This window comes from Mustela putorius, unplaced genomic scaffold, assembly GCF_011764305.1.
Source record: "Mustela putorius furo isolate JIRA1106 unplaced genomic scaffold, ASM1176430v1.1 tig00003942_pilon_pilon_pilon, whole genome shotgun sequence".
Classification (NCBI taxonomy): domain Eukaryota; kingdom Metazoa; phylum Chordata; class Mammalia; order Carnivora; family Mustelidae; genus Mustela; species Mustela putorius.
This window is the reverse complement of record NW_025422087.1, coordinates 10,524,449-10,552,414: the sequence shown is the minus strand read 5'-3', so window position 1 is coordinate 10,552,414 and position 27,966 is coordinate 10,524,449. Positions and strand designations below refer to the sequence as shown.

At 42.2% G+C, this 27,966-nt stretch overlaps 1 protein-coding gene across 5 annotated transcripts in view; it reads left to right on the top strand.

Moving 5' to 3' along the window:
- The first annotated feature begins 1,378 nt into the window (after window positions 1-1,378).
- Window positions 1,379-27,966, top strand: part of DCLK1 (doublecortin like kinase 1) — a 346,132-nt gene continuing 319,544 nt past the window's right edge. For 3 of the 5 annotated variants that reach the window (XM_045069592.1, XM_045069594.1, XM_045069593.1), the window contains exons 1-3: window positions 1,383-1,685; window positions 6,259-6,653; window positions 25,702-26,048. In XM_045069592.1, coding sequence (XP_044925527.1) covers window positions 6,278-6,653; window positions 25,702-26,048 — 723 coding nt within the window. In that variant the 5' untranslated portion in view covers window positions 1,383-1,685; window positions 6,259-6,277. Of the gene's footprint in view, window positions 1,686-6,258; window positions 6,654-25,701; window positions 26,049-27,966 lie in introns of all 5 variants that reach the window. The other 2 variants (XM_045069595.1, XM_045069591.1) reach the window with 2 other exon arrangements.

The following is a 27,966-nucleotide window of genomic DNA, read 5'->3' as shown; positions in this document are numbered from 1 at the left end:
TGCATCTCATTTGAGTGGCATTTTATAACAAATGGTGATTATTTAGTATTTACATGTACTCTGAGAGTATTTCAGATTAGCTCTTATTAATAATGAGTAGTCAAGGGGCGCATGGGTGGCTCAGTGGGTTAAGCCTCTGCCTTCTGCTAAGGTCATGATCCCAGGGTCCTGGGATGGAGCCCCCCCCCCCCCAAATGGGTCTCTCTGCTCAGCAGGGAGCCTGCTTCCCTTCTCTCTCTGCCTGCCTCTCTGCCTACTTGTGATCTCTGTCTGTCAAATAAATAAATAAAATCTTTAAAAAAATGAGTAGTCAAATATGTAACTGGGCTCAATGGGCTAGAGAAAAAGAAAATTTTGATTTTCCACAAAAAGGTTCAAACCCCGGAGGAGATAAAAATACACATGTTTTTGTATATGTATGCATATGTGGGACAAATACATGTCCCAAGCGACATGACTGAAGGAGATTAAACTGGACCAAAATTTAGGCTGCCCAGTGAACCAGGCTAAGGTTTCATGAAGTCAGCGACCTGCTCTCACTCCCTGGGCTTTTGTGCAAAGACTAGAGGAAGCTGTCCACAGCCTGGGTTCTGAGAACATTCCTGCCCCAGAAGGGAAGGCTTGTGATGAGCTCATGGGGCTTTCCAGCGCTGACCAACAGCCTTGGCAACCAGGAGTTTCCAGAAGGGAAACCTGGCCTTTAGTACCAAGTGCCTTTTGTAAATTACTCGGCTCTAAACATAGGTCACTATTTGAGTACTGGGGTCAAATGGACATGCCTGGTGGGGTCAATGAACAGAACTGGTGCTTCCCAATAAGGGGACTGAGGGTGACACTGGAGTGTGGAGATTAGGAGGGTCCGGGGTTGGTCCTTCCCTGGAGGACCTGCATGGATGCATCTTGGACTTGAGTGTGAGAATGCACTATGTTGGCTTCCATAATTCTGGGAGAGTGTTAAATCATGAAGTCACATAAAGTATGTGTCTGCGGGGTGGGGTGGGGGCTGTCAGGGGAGGAGGAAATAATTGTTTCCCTTGTCTCCCCTGGGGTGGGGTGGGGGGACTCTCCGTTGCGCCACCTCTCACCAATCCCCTCATCTCGCACTTTTCCTGGCTCAGACCTGGCCCCGTCCATGTTCTCTTCCGCTGTCCCCAGGCCTCCATCCGATCTTGCCTTACCTCCAGACAATCACTCCTGAGGAATGGGGAGTTTGGGGGGTTTGTTCAGGCCAGCCGCACGGAGGTCGCTGCGGTCGGAGAGGGCGTGGGGGAGGAGGAGGAGGACCCCCGGCGCAGCCGTGGTAGGTGCGCCCTGCCAAGAAGGGCGGGGGCTCCGGAGCGCGCACGCGGAGGAGGAGAAGGAGGGAGCGGGGAGGGCGTGTGAGAGTGAGCCACAAGAAAAGGGAGCGCGCCCGCCGCCGCCGCCGCCCTCCTCCGGAGAGAGGCTGGAGTGAGGCTGTGCGAAGCGCCGCATTTCAATGAGAACCGGCAGAGGCGCATCCCTGCACTAGCGGCTGCAGCTGAGACGCCCGCGCTCCCCAGCTGCTGCAGCCCAGCCCCAGCCCCGGCCCCGCCGCCGCCCCGCAGCCCCGCAGCCCCGGCCGCGCCCAGCCGGGTGAGGACAGCACCAGGAGGCGGCCCCGAGCGCGGCCACAAAGACCCCCGGCAGCGTCTCTCCGCGGACCGGTGCGTGGTTTGCCTTCGCTGGGGAAGGGAGCTGCGGGCAGGGCCGGCCCGGGCGGGTCCCTGCCGGGGGACTCGCAGCGTCCTCTGCTCCCGCCGCCGTGGGGCGCCGAGGAAGCCCGGGGCGTGCAGGGCGGGGCGGGCGCCCCCCTTGGCCCGGCGCCGCCGCCACCCTGCCCGCCGTTCCTCGAAAGGCGCTGCCCTGCGGTGGCCAGACTGGCCTCGGCCGGGGGCGGTCTGTACGGGCGGCTCCCGGGCTGCTGGCACCTGCCTCTTTTGTCTGGTGCCACCGGGCTTAAAACGGGGAATAGTGCGCGTCCCCCCATCCCTCTCCGCCAGGCTTTTCGCCACGTTGTTAGTGGAGATGGAGAGCCAGGGCGGAGGAGCTGGGCGAGGTGTTTGTCATTGTCAGAACTGGCCGCGGAGGGAGGACCAAGTCTGCGCCTAGAAGGAGTGGCCGGGCCAGGCCTCTTATTGTGTGTGTGCTTTCTCAAGTGCCCGGGAGGGTGGTGTGCTTGAAGATGGGGCGATCTGTGCGTGGTGGGTGGCTGCAGTGTGGGTGTTGCAAGTACATTTGCAGGGTCTCAAGTTCCTTCAGGGACAGCGAGGCTGCCTCATGTACAAATTAGTACCTGCAGTGCTAAAAGCATGCGGAGAGGAAATGGCATTTTCCTCCTAGTGGGAGCGCATGCACAGCCCTGCATTGCCCCACAAAAGAGGCTGCTTTTGAAAACCAGGTTTGCGCGGAATCACTGCTGGATTTGGAAAGCCAATGCTTGTAAGAGATGGAGCAAATGAAAGGTTTCATTCAAACCGGCTCCCTCTCTCCGCACCTGTGAGTGTGTGTCCAGGTTATGGTGCACACGCGGTGAGCGGCCACACTGCAAGGTGTTCCGTCAATATGCTTTGTGAATGTTCCTAAATATATCGCCTTTCCGCTGGAAAGGAAAGTAGGACAGTCTTTTAAGTATGAAATGTCACATGAAGGCGGGTCAGAAGGGATTTTAAGAGGGGTTATATGTAGGCACATTATAAAAGATTGACACACATCCTGTGATGTCTGTGTCCACGGTGGTACATGCACTCTGAAGGTGTGTGTGCACGCCTCTTAGTCCACGCCTGCCCATGCACTTGCATCCTAGTCCCACTGGTAAAATATCCCTGGGGACTTACAGGTCCAGCGTCTGTTTAGATGTCGTAACCTTTATGCCAGATAATTTTTTGGGGGGTGTGTGTGTGTGTGTAGATCTCTGAAACAGGAACTCATATCCTTATCTAGAGAAGGATGAACACAGAGGTTCCTCAAAATGGTGAGAAATCCCACAGAAGACAATTGAGGATGCTGATTTCTTGGCATGGCAGTGTTTATAGGAAGATCTCAGACGGGAGCCAGGCCCCCTTCTTCCCCTCTCAAGCGCCTGTGATCTCTGTGGCTCTGGCCCTTTGGTTACCTTCTTCGTACCATGACACCCATGTGCTCAGGCGCTTAGCCATCTATTTCCTGTGCAGAAAGCAAGAACCTGTAGAAGCCCAGGGAATCTTCTTTAGGAGCTGGTGGTTCAAATACGTGACTAAGCCAACTGGAGAGCTGAGCCAGCCAAGGCAAGAAAAGGAACACCTATTTTGATGTTGCACATAATTATGGAACATTAGGATGTGTAGTGTGGTTTTTGACATTCCTTTAGTGGTAGCTGTAGCCTTGAAAACGATTTCACTTTGAGTGTGGTTTTTCTTTGTCCCCAGCATCATTACTTACTTTTGGGCAGGCTCAGTGAAGGGAAGTCAGAGATGTGCTTGTCCTGGTTGAACATATGATTAAGTTTGAGGAAATACACAAATAAAACAAAATCAACTTTTGTCTATTGTAAAATTGTACTCCCACCCCCCGCTTTGGGGGTAGAACTCTTGGTTCCAGAAGCCTGATTTCTCTAGGGAATGCCAACAGTTGCTACATTATTTGCCTTTTGCAAATTGTGACTCGATAAAAGCCCCTTCACACTTCATGGGCACTCTCTGCTGACACGGTTGTGCCATCCTTTGCTATGGTCCTGCCTGTTGTCCCTTGGTTCATGTAGATTTGAGAGGAAACCCCTCAGGTTGGAAGATAGCTTACTGCCTTTAAAAATAAAACAGAAGCTTCAAAAGCCAACCTGGCCTTCGTAATATGTGAAGTTTGAAGAGCTTAGTGACCCACACCCCTTTTAGAAGACAAAAGAGCTCACGTTAGGAGGAGATTAAGAAAAAAAGGTGGGAGCAATGATACCATGGGTAAAATACTGGTTCTGTTATTCAGTTAGTAGCTGCCTGAGGAACTGGATCACTGTTTTGAAGTTATCCAACTTCAAAATCAATGAAACTAGTTCCTATCTACCTACATATGGTATCACTTTTTCTGGAAAATACAAATTTAGGCTATTATGAGTTATTAAGAGACATGAGGTAGTTTTCATGCTTGGAGGAAAGAAAATACACTGAACTAATAATCAGTCCAGGTTTGAGGTGCCCCCCCCCCTCCACCCCGGGGTCAGCAATAGAATGATGAGCAGGTGAAGATCTTAATTGGCCTGGCCTGGTGACCACAGTCCCCTCTGTTTGCAGAGGAAGCCTTCCTCAGTTAAGTGGCCTCCTCAAGGTCACAGGTCTGGTTAAGAGTCAGGGCTTTAAAAACCCCTATTTTTATGGGGGAAGGGGTCTAGGGAGGGTCTCCGGGAGTCTGGCCTCTAAGACAAAGCACATGAGGCAGAAAGATGGGAGCTCCAGCTTCAGAGTCAGAGTCAACCTACTTTCAAATCCCAGCTCCCTCAATTATGACTCTGGGACCCTGCCTCTATCCCGTATTTGTCTTCAGTCATAATATTATTACTGACCTCACTGGATTGTTGTGGGGGTTAGAAGGGAATTGTTAGCATATTACACAATTGATTGCTGAATAATAGTGTCAGGCATGCCATAGACATTCAATAAACTCTAACTTCTTCCACTTCATTTCAGGAGTACACAATCTCTAGCAGTGCTTTTAAACATGAACTTTGAGCCATTCTGAATGGATCAGAGGTTAGTCTACTGGGGGTCAAGGAAAGGTCAGGGAGGCTTGGCAGTACTTTTGGTTAGTTTGGACTGACTTTCAGAAAGGCAGCATCATCTGTGTGGTGGGATTTGGGGAGCACTCATAAGGTTCTTGCCCCATATTTTCTGTTTCGCTTATATTGTATTTCACCATGCCGGAAATTTTGTCATCAAAACTTCTTTCCTTTGAATGCTTTCTAGATTGACCTGTTAAAATCTGGATCCCCTGCAAGGGTCAACATCACAAGCCTTTCTCACCTAACCCCTTAGCAAGGATGCATTGATCCCACAGGCAGCTTGCTGATGACAGGGCTCTATAGAAAGTCCAATGGGGACCGTGGGGGAGCAAGCATATCTGTCAGAAGGGTCGTGAGATGAAAACCAGCAGACTCCCAAGGAGCTTTCCTTACCAGAAGGGGGAGATTCAATTCCTACTAGTTCTTTCTGTGACAGAGTTAAGAAGAGAAAGCAGATCTTATAATAAAAAACATTAATACTTAATACATGCTTGACACTCTCTCCAGTGCTTCATGTATTCACACTTAATATTAATTAAGAGGTAGATATGCCTGGCGTTCCTATGTTAGTTGAAGAAGCGAGGCTTTAAAGATGTTGATCCAAACTTGATACTGTACTAACCTTGAGAAATGTACTTGATCAACATCTCTAAAGTCTCAGTTCCCTCAGCCATGAAAATAGAGTGGAAGGAAAGGCAGAGCCATCCCCAAAAGTAACTTTTATCCCTTCTGTTCTTTTTCTTCTTCCTCCGCAACCTTTTTCTGCTTTTTTTAACCCAGCTTATCCGAGGCACGAAATGTAAGCAAATGAGTTATGGTGAAATCATTTTTAAAAAAGCTGTTATCGAGTATGTGAATATGTTGGAAAGTCTTAAGTTGGTGGAACCTGGGGATTGATTCAGTTGGCTCTCCATCTGGCAAGGGGGAGCACAAAACTTCGTGAACGGCTTTTAATCTGTTAAATGCTGACCCCCTCCTTCTGGTTCCTGGCCCACCACCCCGTCCTATCATCAGCCCTATGGTAATATGAAAGCTTATATTCCATCTGCCACCAGAGTGAGCACACTGTAGGGAGGTCTGGACTTTGGAGTCAAGCAAACCTGGGTGGGAGGTCTTGGTTCAAGCATTTCTCCATGGTATGACTTGGAGAAGTTTTTTCATGCCTTGTTTTCTTCATCTGTAAATAGGGCTAATACAACTTGGAAAGGTTTGCTGTGACTTGGAAGTAACAGCTGTTCAGAGCCCGAGAGGGGTTGGTGGTCCCTACATAGGAGCTGTTTCTAACTAAACTGGGGTTGACTGATAGGCTCTTTGCACAGAGCTGCCTCTTCTACTTCTTCCTTCTCTTCCAACTTGATCACGCGCATTAAATATACCATCAATTACGGCAGTATTTCCACCAGCTGCTCTTGAGCTGAGCCTTTCAAACCATGATCTTAAAATAACATCAGTATGTGTCTCTGTTTTTTCTTCCCCCCTTCTGTGCCTCCCAGGTTCCACTTTAACTCCATCATGTCCTTCGGCAGAGACATGGAGCTGGAGCACTTTGACGAGCGGGATAAGGCTCAGAGATACAGCAGAGGGTCGCGGGTGAACGGGCTGCCCAGCCCAACGCACAGCGCCCACTGCAGCTTCTACCGAACCCGCACGCTGCAGACCCTCAGCTCTGAGAAGAAGGCCAAGAAAGTTCGTTTCTATCGAAACGGAGATAGATACTTCAAAGGGATTGTGTATGCCATCTCCCCAGACCGCTTCCGATCTTTTGAGGCCCTGCTGGCTGATTTGACCCGAACTCTATCGGATAACGTGAATTTGCCCCAGGGAGTGAGGACGATCTACACCATCGATGGGCTCAAGAAGATTTCCAGCCTGGACCAACTAGTGGAAGGTGAGCGCTCACTCCCAAGGGACTCTCAAGGATATGTTCTCGTTTTTTCCACCTGTTCTAGGCACCTGCCCTCGATTGATCTCTCAGAGGCAGCATTCAGCCCGAGGCCGTGATCCTGATTGTTCACACATTTGGGAGTTCACTTGGCTATACTGTGGTGTGGAAAGAGAAAAAAAAAAAACAAAAACACTAATGGTATTAGGTCGGGCATCTTATGAGAACAGACTGAGGGAAAAAGTGTCTTAATTCTCAAGCATTCTCTGTTCCTTTTGTCATTCTCCTAATACGTTTTAAAAGTCCCTTTAATTACATTGTTCAGTTCATTTCACATGAGCTTTTGCTGTCATGGTGTCTGAAATTACTTGAACTGAAAATAACGAATGGTTTGTGAAATTTCCGAGTGGAAAGGAACCTTAGATAGGTATCGAACCCATTAATTCTGTCACCGGAGACTGAGGCCCAGAAACTTCGAGTGACACGTCTGTGGTTGTGTGGTGAGAGTGTGTTGATACTGGACTAGAAATTAGGTTTTCTGGCATTTCTTTCCAAGGTGGTGCTTCCTTTGAAATTCAAAGGATTGTTGTCTTTCTGTGGTATTTGAAGATATAAAGGCTTTAATCTGTTCACTGTATTGTTTTTCAAAGTCGAAAAACTATCTATTTTAGCCATTTCATGTGGAAAGAGGACTGTTTGAGTCCACAGGTGACACCTGCTGTCTTGTGCCAGCAGAGGATGTAGACCGCTTCAGAACCAGCCCCATTTGAGTGGCACAGAAAGCTCTAATCATCTTAGAAATCACAAGTAGAGTAAAATGATGTGGAAAGAGAGAATGGGTTGAATTCATGCCAAGGTGTAAATGAGGTTGGCTCATCCTCTTTGGAGAGTAGGAGTTCCTAAGTCGGAGGTGTTCGGGTCATGACGGAGTAGCTCTAGCACAGAGGAGCATGGGAAAGGAACTTAGAGTGTGGGGAGTGCCTGACTTCACCCTGAGTTCCTCTTTACTCCACATACATGTGCCCGGGCCTGTTGTTTTTCTGGATCCTGGAGGAATGCCATGCACCTCATGTCTTCCCTCTCTCATGCAGGCAGCAGGAAGCATCCATTTCAGGGTCCCGTGGAGTTTGGGGTTCCTCGGCCCTGACCACACATAGGCAAACCCTCTTGTCCCTCTGTGGAACCAGGGTTTGTATGTGATTCAAGGCGAAGGGAGTCTTGTGTCTTTCTTCCTTCCCTTTATTCCTTGGCAGGGATGCCAGTCCAGTCACAGTATGACAGGACTTGAGAGGGTGTGGAGAGCCTGGCTTTGGTGTGTTTATTATGTGGGAATTCACATCTCTTTTCAATGACTCGTCACCCTGCCAAGATGCCTGTAGACTTGGCCTTTTTCCTTCTATTCAGATGTTGGCACTTTCAGTAAATTAAAGGGGAAGAATGCACATGAAATCTTTCTGCATTAGCTTTGATTTTTGTGCTCTGCCCTTTTCTTGACCTTGGAAAATACCGGGATAAATAAAACATTTGGTGGGCTATTCTGAGGGGCCTGGATAAAGATGAAATGCAAAGTCAGGTGCACGATCAGTGACCAAACCATCCCTTTGAGGACGGATGGTAGTAGAGAACAAAATATGCCAAGATCTCCCAGCACATTGGAAGGCAGCTGGGCTTGCCTTCTCACTCTGTTCTGGAGTCACTTGTGCGGCATCGAAGGGGCGGGGCTGTGTCTTTCTATCAATTTTCCGCCCAGAGCGGGTCTTTACTGAGAAGTGGCCGGAGATATTCCCATGGTTCCTGTCCACCCGGGAGAGGGTGTGCGGGGTGGGAAACAATGGTTCTCTACACACAGGATCAGCAACATCATGGCATGCTTGCTACCATCTTCTTTGTCAGTTTTTTTAACACCATATAATGCCTGCTCTAAGAGACTGCCTCCTGAGGAGAATAATGACAGCTCACAGTCAAAGAGCATGTGTCTTGCATATATGAATATGTTTAGCTCACACAACGACCCTAGGAGCTAGGTACGGTGACCATCCTTATACTGTGATGAGAAAAGCAAGGCGCAGTGTGGTTAAGTGACCTGCTCAAAGTCACACAGCAAGAAGTGATAGAGTTAGGATTTGAACCCAGCAAGGCTGGTGCCAGAGCTTAAGCTCATAACTGCCACTGATAAGATACCAAGTGGGGTGTTCTTAGTGGCTTTTAAATGAAATTTTATGGTATTAGATTATTCTTGAAAACAGGTGTTTTTAACCTTGACTTAATTCTGGGAATGGCAGCTACAGCTACGACTCCCAGAAAAACCTTAATATTTTCATTTACCTCCAAATACTTTTCTCTCCAATCAATATGAAGCAACTGCCTATTGACAATTCTGATGTTCAAAAAAATGACTTTTTGGAAAAAAAAAGTGCTTTTTTCTGATTGAATGAATGATAACTTCAGTACAGTGTGTAAGTTCACATATTGGCTGTGTTTTTTTAAAGAAATCCAGTTTAAACATTTTTTTCCTCGTTTATAATTCTGACAGCATGCAGCTGCACTTAATGTTGAAGTAGCTGGAAATTCATTTAGATTGGCCTCTTTGTCAATTACATTTTTGCTTAGTCTGTTAAAATGCAAGTGGTTGCTTCATATTCATCATTAGGTTCATATCTCTCACTTTACATACTAATTTTATGTAAACGTCAATGCATGTTATTAGCTTCTCATTTCCCTTTCCAATATGCTGATGTTTGCATTTTAAATTAAATCCTTTTAGTGGATGCAGTGAAAAGTGTATTTGACTTGTAATTTTTTTTTTAAGTTTGTTCTTTCTCACTTACCTCAGACTCCAAATTCTGAATTACAACGACATATGTGAGTTTCTTTATTTGTAACAGTTGCATGGTCATTTGCACTGTTATTATTATTATTATTATTTTTTTTTATTTATTTGACAGAGAGAGAGATCACAAGTAGGCAGAGAGGCAGGCAGAGAGAGAGAGAGGGAAGCAGGCTCCCCGCTGAGCAGAGAGCCCGATGCGGGGCTCGATCCCAGGACCCTGAGATCATGACCTGAGCCGAAGGCAGCGGCTTAATCCACTGAGCCACCCAGGCGCCCCTGCACTGTTATTATTATCCACAGATTATTATGCCTAAATTTGGTTTCATTGACAGAGCTGGTTCTTTGCCTCAAGTGTAAATGTATGAGTGAGTGTGTATGTGTCTGTGTGTGCATGATTATAAGTGTGTCTCTTTATGCATGTACATATACCCACACAGACACACACACACATACGCAAGAGCAGACAATGGATTAGCAGTTTTAATTATTTGCTTTCCAAATGGCCTTAATACATTAAAAAAGTCAGGATAATTAATAAGGAAAGTGGAATTGCAGTCCTATTTCTGCAAGTGGTTCACCTTGAGACGTGGCCTCATTTTCCCAATATTGCCTCTTTTTTCCCCAATTTTATACTGTTTATGTTCCACCATAGGTATGTAAATGTTGTGAAGGATAAATGAAGAAATAACTTTAAAACTTTTAAACTCTTAGGAGAAAGAAAATCCTGGGAATTCCAAGCATTGACTGATTGATTTTGTTCTCGATCAGATGCTGAAGCCTCAGTGACGTCTGTGTTGGGGGTGAGCCATCCACGCCCCCACTCTGAAATAGGCTTTATTTTTATTTTTTAAAATTTTATTTATTTATTTTAAAAGATTTTATTTATTTATTTATTTGACACATCACATGTGGGCAGAGAGGCAGGCAGAGAGAGAGAGAGAGGGAGAGAGAGAGAGGAGGAAGCAGGCTCCCCGATGAGGAGAGAGCCCGATGCAGGGCTCCATCCCAAGACCCTGGGATCTGACCTGAGCCGAAGGCAGAGGCTTTAACACACTGAGCCACCCAGGCGCCCCAAAATAGGCTTTACTTTTAGATTAGTTTTAGGTTCACAGCAAAACTGAGCAGAAGGTACTGAGATTTCCCATATACCCCTTCCCTCAACACATGACCAGCCTCTCCCAGTGTCATCAGAGGGGCTCACGTGTGATTGATGAAACTGCGCGGACTCTTCATTAGCACTGGAAGTCCAGAGTTTACATTCAGGCTCACTCTTGGTCTTGTGGGTTCTGTGGGTTTTGGACAACAGTGTAATGACATGTATGTACCATTGAGGTATCATCCAGAAGAGCTTTATTGCCCTAAAAATCCTCTGTGCTCTACCGTTTCATCGCCACCTAACTCCTGCAAGCCACGAATCTATTTGCTGTCTTAAACAGGCATTCTTTTAACTTCTTGTGTGACTGTAGGTATGAGAGGGCCAGGGCATTTCCTGTCAGCAGTAACATCAATGCTATTCAGGTGTGTTGTCTCCTGGATATAAATAAGTGGATTTGTATGTCAGTTCTGTCTGTATTAGTAGTGAGTCTCTTTCTTTCTCAGCTCTCCTAAGCCTTGACTGCCCCCCTTTACTGTGGACACTGTCTGACTCTGGAGCTGGAGTGTTTTGTTTTTAAAGGTTTTATTTATTTATTTGACACACACACAGAGATTACAATTAGGCAGAGAGGCAGGCAGAGAGAGAGGAGGAAGCAGGTTCCCTGATGAGCAGAGAGCCCGATGCGGGCCTGATCCCAGGACCCTGAGATCATGACTTGAGCCGCAGGCAGAGGCTTAACCCACTGAGCCACCCAGATGCCCCCAGAGGTGGAGTGTTAGGGCTGTTCCCAAGTCCCCACCAGAGTTAACCTCTCAGGAACAACCTAACACTTCACCCCACAGTTAGGGAATCTCTAGCCACTATTTCCCGTCACCCTGTTCTCCTGGCAATATTTCTTCCCCTTGATGTGGTTTCATCGATTTCTTTCTGTAATTCACTGGCTTCTTCTGTGCCTCTTCCTACGGTGGTAAAAGTTTTAAACGAATTCTGGAATGGCTCTAATGCGTACTTTCTCTAAGGCTCCCCTCAGGCAAATAATTTACTTGTTTTGTTGTTGTTGTTTTGTTTTTGTTTTCGAGTATCAGCCTAAAAATACCAACGCCTGTTAAGGATATACCTATCGTTTGCCCAGGAGGTAACTTACCATGCTTACAGTTCTGTGCCTTGCTTTGTGCACTTAACAGTACATCCTATCATACAGCTAGAACTAGTGTCCTTTTTACTGACTTCATAGTATTCCTTCATATAAACATATCCTTGCTTATTTAACCTGTCTTTTATCAGTGGGATTTTATCGATAGGTTATGACCTGTCTTTGTTATAAGACACAATTTTTCAGTGAATATCCTTGGATTTGAGTTTTCTACCCATGTAGGAGAATCTTTGAAGGACAAATTCCCAGAAGTCATATTGCTGGATAGAGAGGTATAAGCGTTAGATTCTTAAGGGCTGTGGCAGATCTTCATAGATGTGGTACCAGTTTATACTCCCATCAGTAACATATGAGATGGGCTATTTTCCTATACCCTCAACAAGACAGTGTTTTGTCTAATGTTTTGCTACTTGCCAACCTATTATGAAAAGAAAAGCATGTATCCACTTATAGTTTTAAGTTTCATCTTTTCATATAATTAAAAATGCATTGGTATTTCTTTTTCTATGTTTTGTTTCTTCAGAGTTTTTGACCTTTTTTCTACCAGATTGGGTTTTTTTTTAATTGACTTGTAAGATTTTTTTTTTCTTTTTCTTTTAGAGATATTAGCTTTTTGGGATATTAATTGGAAGTTTTCTTTCCTGTATTGTTCTTTATCTAGTGATGTTGTTTTTTATGTTTTTTGCCGTGCAGATTGAAAAAAGTTGAAATAATGAAATGTATCAGCCTTTTAATTTATGGTATGGTTTTCTTTTTTAAAAAGTTTATTTATTTATTTGACATAGATAGAGAGAGAGAGAGATCATAAATAGGCAGAGAGGCAGGCAGAGGGAGAGGGGGAAGCAGGCTCCCCGCTGAGCAGAGCCTGATGCAGGGCTCGATCCCAGGACCCTGAGATTATGACCTGAGCTGAAGGTAGAGGCTTAACCCACTGAGCACACCCAGGCGCCCCTATGGTATGATTTTCATGCCTCCTGGGTCGTACTCTGAGATTATAAAAGTGTTTCCCTCATTTTCTTCTAGTATTTTTTGTTTTTACTTAAAAAAGTATTCTGATGAATGTCATATTAGTACAGTGTGTGAGGTAGGGGTTCAATTTAAACTTTTCCTAGGCTACTTCCTCATTTTTGAAAGTTTATATTTTGAAACTAATGTAGACTTATTAGAAGTGTCATAAAAATAAGCAGTTCTCATAGGCCCTTCCCACAATGGAACATCATACATAACCATTGCACAATGATCAAAAATAGACATTACTTTTGGAACAATGGTAATAACTACAGGCTTTTTTTCAGCTTTCATCAGTTTCCCTCCGACTGGCCTTTTTTTTTTTTTTTTTTTTTTGGTTCCAGAATCACATGTTGCCTTCAGCTGTTCTGTCTTCTTTTTGTCTGCTAAGCTGTGACCGTTCTTTAGTCTTTCCTTGTCTCTAATGACTTGACCATTTTGAAGAGTACTGGTCAGTCAGAGAATGTCCTTCAATTTGGGTGTAGCTGATGACTAGATTAAAGTTTGGTATTTGTGGCCAGAATTCCACAGAAGTGATGCTGTGTTCCTTTTGGTACATCATTTCAGGGTACAGGGTGTTGCCGTGTCTTATTACTGGACAGAATAGCCATGATCAGTTGGTAAAGATGGTGTCTGCCACTTACCTTCACACTGAAATTACTATTTTTCCCATTTGCAGTGAATACATATTTGGGGGAGAAACTTTGAGACTATGTGAATATCTTGTTTCTCCTTCAATTTTGCCCATGAATTTTGGCATTTCCTGGTGGGTTTGCCTATAGCAGTCATTGTGGTGCTGTTTGAATGGTGAATTTCTATTTCCCTCTTTACTTGTCTCACCCTTAAACATAGATGTGCTCTACTTTTCCTGTCTTTGGAGCTACTGTGATGTCATCAACTCTTATTATTTTAACCACTCTTTTAAGGCCCATTTCTTCCAAATAGTAATAAAACTTTTCTTCTTTACTCCTACCACCTGGATATACTTAACTGGTACTCTAGTCCTCAGTCCTTTCAAACTCAGCCAGCATAAATATGACCTCATTCTTTTCCATTACCCAGAATTCATTCCTCTTCTCATATTCCGGATCTTGTTAAATGGTGTCGCCATCTAACCTAATATCCCTCTTGACTTCTCTTTCCCTTCACCTGTCAAATCAATGCTGTCACTAAATTGTGCTGGTCCTGCTTAAGACATTTCTTCAATCTGTCCTCTCCACCATCAGTGCTATAGTTTTTAAGTTCTCATCAGTGTTTTAGCAACTTCAGTATTTTTTCCTGCAGGGGTGATACATTCCTATACATTGAGCATTGTAGAAAATTTGAAAGATGCAAGAAGTTTTTTTTTTTTAAAGATTTTTATTTATTTATTTGACAGACAGAGATCACAAATAGGCAGAAAGGCAGGCAGAGAGGAGGAAGGGAAGCAGGCTCCCTACTGAGCAGAGAGCCCCATGTGGGGCTTGATCCCAGGACCCTGGGATCCTGACTGAGTCGAAGGCAGAGGCTTTAACCCACTGAGCCACCCAGGTGCCCCGAAAGATGCAAGAATGTTTAAAAAATTCAATAATAGCTCCTCATATTCCTACCACTTGAGTCTTGTGTGGTCTTCTCTTTGCTGCGCTATTGCAATTGGCTCGTAAACTGAAAATACACATCTTAGTTTCTCTTTGACAATTTGTTTATCCCTTCTTTATGCAACCTGTATTTGTTCCTGCTTTTCCATGCCAGAGTCTGTCTTAGGTCAGATACACAGCGCACAGTCTTTAATGGATTTCTCTCAGTGACCCTGCTCCTTCCTGCTCCTTCAGTTTTGTCCATTTCTCCTGTTACCCACCGAGAGACTTAGCAGTGAGCTCAGCTGCATTCTTTGCTTGTGCTCTCCCATCTCTCCAGGCTCCCCTTCTCTCCTGCTAGGGCAGTAGATGGTGCTCTCCTGAAGGTACGTAATGTCATGGTTAAGTTATGGCTCTGGAGTCAGTCAACCTGCCTTTGAATCCTGGCTCAGCCTTTGCTAGCCATGTGACCTTGAGCCCCTGCCTCTCTCTCTGTACCTCATTGTGCCCTGTGATAAGTGGTATATTAATACTTAGCTCATAGGATTGTGTTGAGGATTACAGGTTAAACAGCATGGGTTAGAACAGGATCTGCTGCATGGCAGACATTAACATAACTTCTTCTGCCAATGGTGTCTCTATCCTCATCCCTCAGCCTACAGAGACACAAATCTCTCACAATCTAAAAAATTCTTGCCTTGCTCTTTCTGACCTGTCAAACCCAGATGTCTCCTGTGCTTAGAAATATCTTATATGCTGTCTCTAGTTGTGTAGCTTCCAATCACACTTCAACTCCTTGATTAGCATCATGACATTATAATATACTTACTTAATTTATACCAAAGTCTTTGCAAGTCAGGGATAGGGCCACACGTGGTCTTTTAGTGGCCACGCCAGTGATCTCTCAGGAATCCTTATCATCATTGCTGAACCTGGAGCATTGGATGCTCGCATCTAGATCTCTTCCAGTCTCACACTTACCTTTCCATTTCCAAGGCATCAGGCACCTGATTTCTCTTCATTCCCTTCACTGGCTCCTCCATCTCTGGGCACTCTTTAGAGACTGGTGTCGCTCTGCATTTTTTCTTGTCCAAACGGGCTTGGTTTCCTGGAGTGTTTTCTTCGGTTCCATTTCTGCAGCTGCCATATGCATCACCCTTCAAACTCCAGGCTTATATTTCTAACTGCTTGCTGGAAATTTCCAACTAATTGGCTCCTAGGAATTTCAAATTTAGTATGCGCACAACCAAATTAGTATCTTCCCTTACCATCAAATCCAAACCTGGTTCCCTTCTTATTCTACGTATGGTGGTATATGAAAAGTCAACAAAATGGAAGTTCTGATGTCATCATTTCATTTTTGTCATTTTGACTCCGATTCCCTTGGTTCCCACATCCAGACAGTTGCCAATTCTACCATCTAGTCAACTGATTCTATCTGCTAAGTACTTCTTATTGTGCCCACTCCTCTCTGCTCCTGGTGCACATATGTAAAGCTCAATTCTCCATCTCCTCTCCTGGTCTGTTATACCAACTTTCTCATCTTCTCTCCTACCTTCAGTCCTCCCTTTCCATGGAAGCCAGTGCAAGCGTTCTGAATCCTGGTTCTGATCATGCACAAAAGCTTTGACCTTGGACCCTATCACAGTCTTACTCTAACTTGTTTGTCCATGGAACCATTTTTATTTTATTTTTTGAGAAAGACATAGTAATATCTCTCAGACTGTCTCTTTACTGTATCGTGTGGAGGAGAATATTTTTATTTTATTTTTATCTGAATTGCTGTCCTCTTTCTTTTCTGCTAGTGAAAAATCTTACCCTCACTTCCAAGGCCAGCATGAATTCCATTTCTTCTTTATTGATTGCTCAGTGGGAAGTGGGAAGTGATTTCCTTCTCTCCCGAGTTAGGGTTGCCTGGACCCCTTACTTAGCAATTATCGCTTACTGCCTTGTGGTGAAGTCTTTTCATATGTACATCTTGGTTTCTAAGCTCTTTTGAAGACAAGCTCATGACTTAGGAGTCTTTTAACTCCCAGAGTGGTAAATTCAGATTTTGTACCTCCTATTGAAAATTTAGGAGTTTGTGGTTCATTTTTAGTTTTCATAGCTAATGCTGTATGTGCTTGTTGCAGTTTTGTTGTTTCTTAATTTTATTTTATTAAAATGTTTTTTTAATTTTTAAATTTTTTTGCAGTTTTGTTATTTGTTATTCTGTTATGTTCTTAGGAGAAAGTTTTAACAATGAGAATATACATTTTCATGGTTCCAAATACAATTGGCCATGTTGCTTTCAAAAAAGGTTTTTACTGATTTATAATGGCACTAGTAATATATTCTAGTTTCTATATATTTTGTCTTTATCTTTTGTCATATATTTTGGTACCCTGTATTTTTGTAAATTATAACAAGCTTTGCCCAGTATAGTAACCCGTTGTTCTGTGTAGATCCTCAGTCTGTTTTTGCCTTTTTATTTTAATTTCCCTACTTTTCAGAGTACTTTTAAATTTAAAAATTTGGATCTCTCATTTTTTTTAATGTTATTTTTCTGTTGCTTTGAATTTGAGAACTTGACATTTTCTATAGGTATGACATACACATTCAAATTTTATTTTCTGGAAGCTTATTTTTGTATACTATGATATTATAAAAGAATTCCATGGAAGAATGACCCAAAGTGCCTTTGAGGAATCTTTTCTCTTGCCTTTAATAGCACTATCAAAATCTTCTTCTTAAATCAGTGTCTTTTATTTATTTATTTTTTTAAAAGATTTTATTTATTTATTTGACAGAGAGAGATCACCAGTAGGCAGAGAGGTAGGCAGAGAGAGAGGAAGGGAAGCAGGCTCCCTGCTGAGCAGAGAGCCTGATGCGGGACTCGATCCCAGGGCCCTGAGATCATGACCAGAGCCGAAGGCAGTGGCTTAACCCACTGAGCCACCCAGGCACCCCAAGTCTACAGCTTTTATTGAGAAGCTTTATTCCCTGGAAAAATGAAATTTTTATAGGTATCTCTCACTTAAGATTCTTCTGAATATGCCACATTTGGAACTAAAGAAGTCCTAGAGGAAGTAGCAACCAGAGATTAGGTCATTTTCAGACTGAGGTCAAGTGATGTTATATAGGACATTTACAAGTCCCACTCTGAGCCAAAGAAAAAGCTCCAGCAGTAAGGGGAAAATGGAGCAAGCTTCTAGAATCTCCTAATATGTGATCTTGTGGAAGGATACCTTCCTAGCTCATTCATCATAGGCCTGGTCAACCAGGAAGCTGGTATCACATTCCTGGAAGTTTTCAGTAGTGACTTAGATAATTTCCTTTAAGTGGAAAATCTTTAATTTCATAATGGGAGCTCATGGCCAAATAGAATTAACTTTACAGGTTTTGAAATAATAAACTTTGTTAAAGAACATTTATTTCCATATTTTGAACAGTAGCAATATAATAAATTTACAAATGCTTGTGTGATTTTTTGAAAACAAAGTTAAACATAGAACCTTCAGGACCTCAAAAATAATCTAATATGCTTACACAGAAATCATTCCATTTCTCCAAGAGCCCCAAAATACTTAGATCTTTCAGGGAAGAAATTAACATATTCTGTTATTTTAGTAAGCATTGGTTGGATCCCAACATAATATCATGCTTTATTTCCTTATTTTTTTTTTCTTTTTAACAGTCATTTTCTTGATTTTTATCTGTGTTTAAAAGCAGATATTAGGGGGCGCCTGGGTGGCTCAGAGGGTTAAAGCCTCTGCCTTCAGCTCAGGTCATGATCCCAGGGTCCTGGGATCGAGCCCCGTGTCAGGCTCTCTGCTCAGCGGGGAGCTTGCTTCCTCCTCTCTCTCTGCCTGCCTCTCTGCCTACTTGTGATCTCTACCTGTCAAATAAATAAATAAAATCTTAAAAAAAAAAGCAGATATTAGTTTTTTGACTTTTATAAATGCCACAGAAATCCAGACAGATGCTTCTTATACAGCTCTCTATTTGTTGGGGTGTCTTGGACACCCAGATTATTAAATTTCAAGTTGAGAATCAGTCTTAACACAAAGATTTTTAGATTGAATAAACTGGAACAAAACCAGCAGTATGATAACCAACCAGCAAGTAAGTCATGATGTTTGGTAATTCCCAGCTCTACTTCTAAATAGACTGTTACACCATTTCCTTTAAACCATCTATGATCTTTCCATCTTGCCATCCTTATTAAGCTTCACCTACAGTAAATAATCACAAACTTTCAAAGCACATTTGGGGTCCTCAAATGCTGGTCACCCATTCTGACCTGTGGGTGGGTCTTCCCCGTATACCCACCAATCAAAACCAAGTGGTCACCTGTGCTTCTGATGGGTTGGCCAATAAATAGATAAGAGGTTCCCATGACCCCTCTCATTTGGTTCAATTAATTTGCAAGAGTGGCTCACAGAACATGGGAAAACATTTTACTTCCTGGATTACCAGTTTATTATAAAAGTATATAATTTAGGAGCAGCCAGATGGAAGAGATGCATCAGGCAAGCACTATGGAAAGGGATTGGAGCCTTCATGTTCTCTGAGCTCACCACTCCCATTGAATATTCACCAACTGGAAGCTCTCTGGACCCTGTCCTTTTTTTTTTTTTTTTTTTTTTTTTTTAAATGGATGCTTCATTTCATAGGCACAAGTGATTAAATCACTGGATTCAGCTACTAGCCCCTCTCCCCTCTCTAAAGTCAGGGAGGTAGACTGAAAGCTTCTACCTTCTCATCACACTGATGGTTCCCCTGGCATCCAGCCCCCATCCTCATGTGCTTTCCAGGCCTCCTTGTTAACATAAACTAAAATGTGGTTGAAAGGGGCTTGTTATGCATATCAAGATATCTTTATTTCTCTAATCACTTAGGAAATTCCAAGGGTTTTAGCAGCTCTGTGCCAGAAATAGTTTGAAGATCAAGTATAATTTTTTATTATAAATATAACATCAGACCATTTTGCTCAAATATACTTTGGTTTTGCTAAATTAACTTTTATTTTATTGTTGCAATATAAATTACACCATAAACCTTTGGGATGGCTTAGTGTATATAGGAAGTTTATTACAGGGATTACAAGTATTACTTTATTTTTTAATTTTTCAGTGGCCTTTAATACCCGTATCTGTCAGGACTTGAATGCAACCTTTTGATGATTTTCTAATCAAGAATATAACATATCCCTTAAGTTGTGGCCCCATTTAGGGAGAGATTAAACACTGGATACACATAGCTATTTGACCAAATTAAGACAATATATTCTTTGCATTCAGAACAATTACATTTGCTAATTTACAGTTGTCGATGATATTAGTACATTAATTAAAAAGTTATTTTCTAAAAAATTCAGAAAATCAACTTTAGATTGAGTCAAGACAAGGCAGTATCTCTAGAGGTGGGAAGAAGTTCAGAATTATGATTAAAAGAAAAGTTGCCAAAATGTGGGGTCAAATAAGTCTTTAATGTAAATATATTTGCAAAATGTAATAGAAGCTTTTTAGCATAAGGAAACCCATCTTGTCTTATTGAATTCCTGAACAGTGTAGTAGATTCTAAATGGCAGCAGTGAGTGGTATGTGATCTTGGGTTTGGTGACCAGCTCTGTCCTCTTCTGAAAGTGCTGTCGCTTTCCATGTGGCACAATATCATTCTTTATTGGATCTCACACCCTTCCCCAAGATTCCTTTTCAGTCTTTGAATCTGGTAAGCCAGGCAGAGGAGACACTAAGGGACAGCACAGATTTAACATATGTTTCTTCTGGTCATTGTTGCTAAAACCAAATTAGCATTACCTTCTCAAAAGTGTCATGCTTCAAATTTTTTTTCAGTGTTCTTTATTAAAATGTAAAAAAAGTGTTAATATTCTTTTTTAACAAACCCACTCCATATTGTTAATGCAAGTACTTTAAAATTCCGAGCTTTCCTAATTATATATTTTTTGAAGTTAAAAAGTTTTTTTGTTGTTCTTGGAGTATAAACTGTTGGGTCCCCCAATAATGGGTCCATGGTCAAAGGAGTGAGACTAATACAAAGTGAAGGTCAAGCAAAGCTTTATTTCATGCCAAGCATCAAGAATCAAACTGACCAGCCAGGGATGTCCCTTGCAAAGAGGCGACCCCTCCCTAACTTACAGACTAACTTTTATAGAGCAAAGGCCATGTGGTTGGGCCTGGCCATACACAGGTGGCCAATGAAATTGTAACACACAGAGAAAGCTGCACAGTCATGCTAGGTCACACACGGGTGGCCAATTGAATTACAATTCACCCCATAGTAGCTATTAGAACTAGCCTATCACTTTGGTCAGAATTGGCGCCCAAAAGTCGGGGCCTGTACTCCTTGGAAGCTGGGAAGACAGTATGTGCGCCCCATTGATTGGATGTCTCCACTTGACCCGACTCATCCATGCATTCCCTGCGTTCAGGCTATTATCTCTACCTGATCTGACCACCCTTGTATTTGGGCTTTGTTACCTGGGACTGGTTTCCTGGACTTGCTTTTTTTTTTTTTTTTTAATTAAATTTATTTATTTTCAGCATAATAGTATTCATTATTTTTGCACCACACCCAGTGCTCCATGCAATCTGTGCCCTCTATAATACCCACCACCTGGTACCCCAACCTCCCACCCCCCCACCACTTCATTCCCCTCAGATTGTTTTTCAGAGTCCATAGTCTCTCATGGTTCACCTCCCCTTCCAATTTCCCCCAACTCCCTTCTCCTCTCCAACTCCCCATGTCCTCCATGATATTTGTTATGCTCCACAAGTAAGTGAAACCATATGATAACTGAGTCTCTCTGCTTGACTTATTTCACTCAGCATAATCTTTTCCAGTCCCATCCATGTTGCTACAAAAGTTGGGTATTCATCCTTTCTGATGGAGGCATAATACTCCATAGTGTATATGGACCACATCTTCCTTATCCATTCGTCTGTTGAAGGGCAGAAAGATTCCCTTCTTTTTTTTTTTTTTAATAAACATATATTTTTATCCCCAGGGCTATAGGTCTGTGAATCACCAGGTTTACGCACTTCACAGCACTCACCAAAGCACATACCCTCCCCAATGTCCATAATCCCACCCCCTTTTCCCAAACCCCCTCCCCCCAGCAACCCTCAGTTTGTTTTGTGAGATTAAGAGTCACTTATGGTTTGTCTCCCTCCCAATCCCATCTTGTTTCATTTATTCTTCTCCTACCCACTTAAGCCCCCATGTTGCATCACCACTTCCTCATATCAGGGAGATCATTTGATAGTTGTCTTTCTCTGCTTGACTTATTTCGCTAAGCATGATACACTCTAGTTCCATCCATGTTGTTGCAAATGGCAAGGACTTGCTTTTAAGTAAGTTGAGGGGAGAAGGGGAGGAGGGGGACAGGGTCAGTTAAAAGTTTTACTGCATAAACAACAAAATGGCTGTTTAACCGAGGTGGGGCTGCTCTGGCTAAATAGGCCCTTACATAAACCACTCACTTTGTTTTGATATTAATTATTAGCTTAGGACATAAACTTAGAAATAATCAGACAGTTGCATATCCCCGATTAGCACAGAATTCTGACAGATGGGTGTTGCCTGCTCTATTTTGGGCTGTGTCTGCTTTGTTGAGGACCATTTGGGGCCCCCTCATATTGAGATGGACCCAAGGTGACGTCTGCTGTAACTAGCTAGAAACAATTAATACCTTATAATGTACGATCTGCTCACGGATTTCTAGTAATTTTGTTTTTTTAATTTTCCTTTCAGGCTTACTGCACAATCAGGGTAATGCAGCCTTAGAGGGGGTTTCCATTTGTGTAGAAGTTTTGTATTTGAGATTACTCTGACCTCTGTCATCTAATTTGATCTTCACAAAAACAGAGTGAGATGAGTCTCCACTGAAATAGTTTCATCAGATATATAGATAAACTACCACTGAGAAGACTAAGGGACTTGCCCAAGATCTTAAGAGGCCAGAGCTCAGACTTCCATTTCTCTTCCCATCAGAACATTCCCCCATCTCCACAAAGCCTCAGAAGCACCACTGTTGTTGGGACTCCCCATGCATATGTTTTTGATCTCTACATACATCTTAAGAAAAGCATAGTTGGGACCAGTAATAACCTGCTAGGTGAATAGAGAAGGGGTTTGCTGAATTTACTATGTGTGCAATTTATAGTAAGACACAATATATAAACACCCACTAGAATGTATTCTAAAAGCACTTACAGAGTAAATGTTTGATAACATGTATAACAATGCTTTCTTATTTTTGAAACCCTGATTCAATTATTTTTATGTGGATACTGTGGCTTTGGATGCTTGCACTAGTAATTTAAAAATAGAACAAGGATTTAGATAAAAGTAAATGGGCTGTGTAGGATTAGACCTACGTCACTTTACCTGCAATTATGAAAGATTTTTAGCATTTTAACTACTCCTTGTTATAACACACAAAAAAGCCATGATAAAATCTTTAACTTCAAAATGCACTGACCTAACTTTATGAAATATTTACATATATACATATATATATATATATTCGTTCATTTTATGATTTATCATCACTTGGTATGTGTGTTACTTTCTTTTTTGTGCGAGCCACATCTATTTAATAGAGTATTTTCATTAAACAATTCTGTGTTAAGGAGCCATTTTTAATAAAATCTAATTTAATTAATTTCTTTCTTCCTTCTTCTTCTTTTTTTTCACCCCAGCTTTACTGGAGCATAACTAACAAAACTGTAAGATATTTAAAGCCTACCTCATGATGATTTGATATATGTATATATTGTGAAAGATTCCCTCCACCAAGTTAATTAACACATCCATTATTTACTATTTATTTATCTTTTTTCTTTTTTTGAGAAAATACTTAAGTTCTACTCTCAGCAAATTTCAGTTATACCACAGTATATAGTCACCATGTTATTCATTAGATCCTCGAACCTTATTCATTTTATGTAATTACACTTATTTTAGAGTCAGTTTCTGAAGCTACAGTTTATAAGTTAACCATTCTTAGAACTTTTTATCTGTAAACAAACATGAATTGGCTTCCTAATGTATGCGGATCGCTGCACTTGGCCCCGTGTAGATGGGAGGACAGGCAGTGTGGTTGTTACAGGATTCGGGTCTTTGGACCCAGCAACAGTAGAAATGAGACTGGACCCAGTGTTTAAAGGACAGGCAGATCAAAAGAAATCAAATCTTGCTATTTGCGATGACGTGGATGGAACTAGAGGGTATTATGCTTAGCGAAATAACTCAATCAGAGAAAGACAACTATCATATGATCTCTCTAATATGAGGAAGTGGAGATGCGACTTGAGGGGTTTGGGGGGTAGAAAAGAATAAATGAAACAAGATGGGATCGGGAGGGAGACAAACCATAAGAGACTCTTTTTTTTTTTTTTTTTAAGATTTTATTTATTTATTTGACAGACGAAGATCACAAGCAGGCAGAGAAGCAGGCAGAGAGAGAGAGGGAAGCAGGCTCCCCGCCGAGCAGAGAGCCCTGTGTGGGGCTGGTCCTGGGATCATGACCTGAGCTGAAGGCAGAGGCTTTAACCCACTGAGCCACCCAGGCGGGCCCCCATAAGAGACTCTTAATCTCACAAAACAAACTGAGGGTTGCCAGGGGAGGTGGGTAGGGAGAGGGAGGTGGGGTTATGGACATTGGGGAGCGTAGGTGCTATGGTGAGTGCTGTGAAGTGTGTAAACCTGGCGATTCACACACCTGTACCCCTGGGGCTAATAATACATTGTGTGTTTATAAAAATAATAAATAAAAGCACAGGCAGCTGCAGCTGAAGGGACATACAGTCAGTACAAAGGTGTCAGACTGACTCTCGGAACAACAGCTTGAAAGGACACTGTTTAAGTGTGTAGGGTCGGAAATCCTGGGAAAGGGGAACTCAGGTCCAGTGGACAGACCAGGCTGCTTCAAACATCAAATGTTTCATTTGCATGTTAAGTCTCCACCTCCTGGGGATGAATTTTTAGCATTGCAATGGGGTAAAGGTAACTGTGGGTAGTACCATTGTCCATCTGGGTTGGGGGGCTGATTTAGTGATTAAACTCTAACTGGTCTGAATGGTTTGGGTTTGGATGGCTCTTCTGGCAAACATCCATTATTGCTTGAGGGGCAGTTTTGGTTTCCTTCAGGGGATGCTGTGCTCCCTGGGGCTTTTGCCTGATTAAGAGATAAACTGGAAAGAAGTACTTAAGGAGGAACGTGGGACAGAGGATGGTGGGTCCAAGCAGGCGAACAGCAGCAGGTGAGATCTTGGGGTCTAGAAGGTGACAGAACTTTTGCTTGTTATTGGAATTTTACTTGAATTTACAAAATGTTCAGCACACATTCCCATCAAAATTATAAATTACATAGCTTTTTAAAAATTTTTAAATTTGAGTATATTTGACACACAATGTTGCATTACCTCCAGGTGTACAACGTAGTGATTCAGCTTCTCCATACCTTTGCTATGCTGTGCTCAGCACAACTGTAGCTCCCATCTCTCACCATACAGTGAATCACAGAACTATTCTAAGAAGCTGTTTTCTGATCCACTTTAAGTTTTCAAATTGTGTTATTTACATTATTCCTAAATGTAGGTACCTCAGATTTTGAAGTTTCCTGCAAATATAAATAGCCCCAAATCCCAAAAAATACTTCCTTTTTTAAATTCAATTTTATTCTTGATGTCTATTCAGTGTCTGTATTTCTGTCAGAAAAAGCAGTCAGTAAATGAAGAAAGGGAAGAATGATGATTTTTTCCCTCTCTAAGGTATCAATCTGGTGTTGACAGAGCCAGATTAGAAGTAAAAAAAAAAAAAAAATCATTCTTTTCATTAATTGTTAGTCATGCTTCCATTGTTCAGAAAGTCAAAACTTGGGGCGCCTGGGTGGCTCAGTGGGTTAAGCCGCTGCCTTCGGCTCAGGACATGATCTCAGGGTCCTGGGATCGAGTCCCGCATCGGGCTCTCTGCTCAGCGGGGAGCCTGCTTCCCTCTCTCTCTCTGCCTGCCTCTCCGACTACTTGTGATTTCTCTCTGTCAAATAAATAAATAAAACCTTTTAAAAAAAAAAAAAGAAAGAAAGTCAAAACTTGCTCTCACTTCTGGTAGAAAAGGAAAAATCAGAGACTAGGAAAAAGGAAAAGAGTTCACCTTAGTGTAAATTTAAATATATTTCTCACTTCCGGGGCACTTGAGTGGCTCAGTGGGTTAAACCTCTGCCTTCAGCTCAGGTCATGATCTCAGGGTCCTGGGATTGAGCCCCGCGTTGTGTGTTGGGGGGGTCTCTGCTCAGTGGGGAGCCTCCCCCTCCCCGCACTGCCTGCCTCTCTGCCTACTTATGATCTCTGTCAAATAAAGAATTTTAAAAAGAAATAAAATAAATATATTTCTGTCTTCCGTAGGAGAGAGCTATGTGTGTGGGTCAATAGAGCCCTTCAAGAAACTGGAGTACACCAAGAACGTGAATCCCAACTGGTCCGTGAATGTCAAGACCACCTCGGCTTCCCGGGCAGTGTCTTCACTGGCCACTGCCAAAGGGAGCCCATCAGAGGTGCGGGAAAATAAGGATTTCATCCGGCCCAAGCTGGTCACCATCATCCGAAGTGGGGTGAAGCCACGGAAAGCTGTCAGGATTCTGCTGAACAAGAAAACCGCTCATTCCTTTGAGCAGGTTCTCACTGACATCACCGATGCCATCAAGCTGGACTCGGGAGTGGTGAAACGCCTGTACACCCTGGACGGGAAACAGGTAAGAGGGGTGTCGTGGGATGACTTCGACTTTACAGGAAAGAACCAAGGACTTGGGGGATCTGTGTGGCACGGGGGGTCGGATGGGGGAGGGAATGTGAAACATGCATTTTGCTGAAGTTGAGGAAGTTGGGTCACGTGCTTAACAAATACATAGCTGTTGATCTCCATCCAGACCGAGGATAGAGGTAGACAGGATTAACCGTAGGAATAAAGCGCAATACCTATCTCTGAAGCTTAAATGATTACTCACAGATTTCTGTTTTTTCAGTTATTAATTACTTAACATAAAGGTGCTTTTTGTCTTGTTTAATTTTTTTTCATGTAGTAATGTCTTATAGCCTTAAGCATGACTGAGACGTAAACTCTGACCATTAGAGAAAAATCTAATTTCCTTTCTTTGGTTTAAATAATACTTTATGTCTCAGTAATGTTCACTAGAGAGATTTAAATTTTATGGATTTTACAGTACATATCAAAAGGATGAAATATTCCCATCTGAATGGCTTTAAGAGGCATATTTCTAGAATATTATACATCTTGTACATCTTGTACTGAAAACAGTTTCAGAATTAATAGTGAAGGGGTGTGTTTCTTTAGCTATGGAATGGTCATTGGTTGACTTGGATGAGAGGGCATTTAAATGTGAGTTGCTCAGGTGAACTTAAAGGGAAGTCTTGTGTGGACTTTTATAAAGGTTTGACAGAACCCTGACAGTGGTATGTGTGTGTGTGTGTGTGTGTGTGTATCTATGTGTATATATATATGATATATAGATATATGTATAGATATATAGATATCACTGATATGTACTGATATACGTAGAGTGCAAGTTGCTGGTCTTTCAGAGTTTTTGTGTCTTTTTGTTTAAGATGATAATTTTTAGCGTACTCCCTTTGCTTGAAATTTAGTTTTCAATGTGCATCTGTCCACATGGTTTTTAAAAATTATTTTGAGGGATAATTTGTGTGAGGGATAATTTGTATGTAGAGTACATATTAAAAATCAATTCTAGATTCATAAATTAGAAGGTTAATCTTTAAAAAAATAAAAGATTAATCTTTATTAAATAGAAGACAAGTTCTTGAAGGCTAACAAGCATTTAAATTTTATGAATTAGAAATAGATGCAATTACTAGAAAGAGTGTTAGTCATGAAAGAATTCTTCCCCTAGGGAGCCATTCAAATGCTCTAAATTACAAAATTCATTAGGAAAGAAGGAATATCTGCCAGTTGTTCATTTATATTCACCAGTCTTCTGCTTGTCTCATAAAACTTGTCTAAGTGTCATGTGAAGAAGAATGCTGAGGGATGAAATTCTCAGTCTTCTAGATCTAAGCGGGCGTAGCCTGAATGTCATTGATCAAGAAGTCCATTGCTAGCTTGTGAATTAGAGCAATGTAAGAGAGCAGGGCTCACATTTAAACATTTGAGCCCTTTGGTAGTTCCTTTCGTAATGAGTCACTCAACCATCTGGTAGTTCTGCATTTTTGTATATTGGGGTTTCTCAAGGTGACAGTTTACCTATTTTCACAAAAAGTATAATATACAGCAACGAATACAAATTGATATACATTCCTCTTCTCCCCTCGCTTCAGAATTTTGGGGGTTCCAAAGTACTACACAGTGAACCTAAAAACAAGCTTTAGCTACATTATAAGTTCTACCATCAGCTCATCATTTGCTTATTCCAAGAATGAATTCCTAAACTGGGTACAATGATGTTCTCAATCGTTTTCTTCTTTTTAGGAGTTTAATCTAGTGTCTGTATTTTATAATAGTTGCTTTTGTTGTTGTTTACATGTAAATAATACCATGTAATGGAAAACAATCTAAGGTTTAATGCCAAAAGACCACAATTCAAATCTTGGTTTGGCCAGATTATTTTTGTTTTCAGCAAATCACTTCACTGAGCCTCA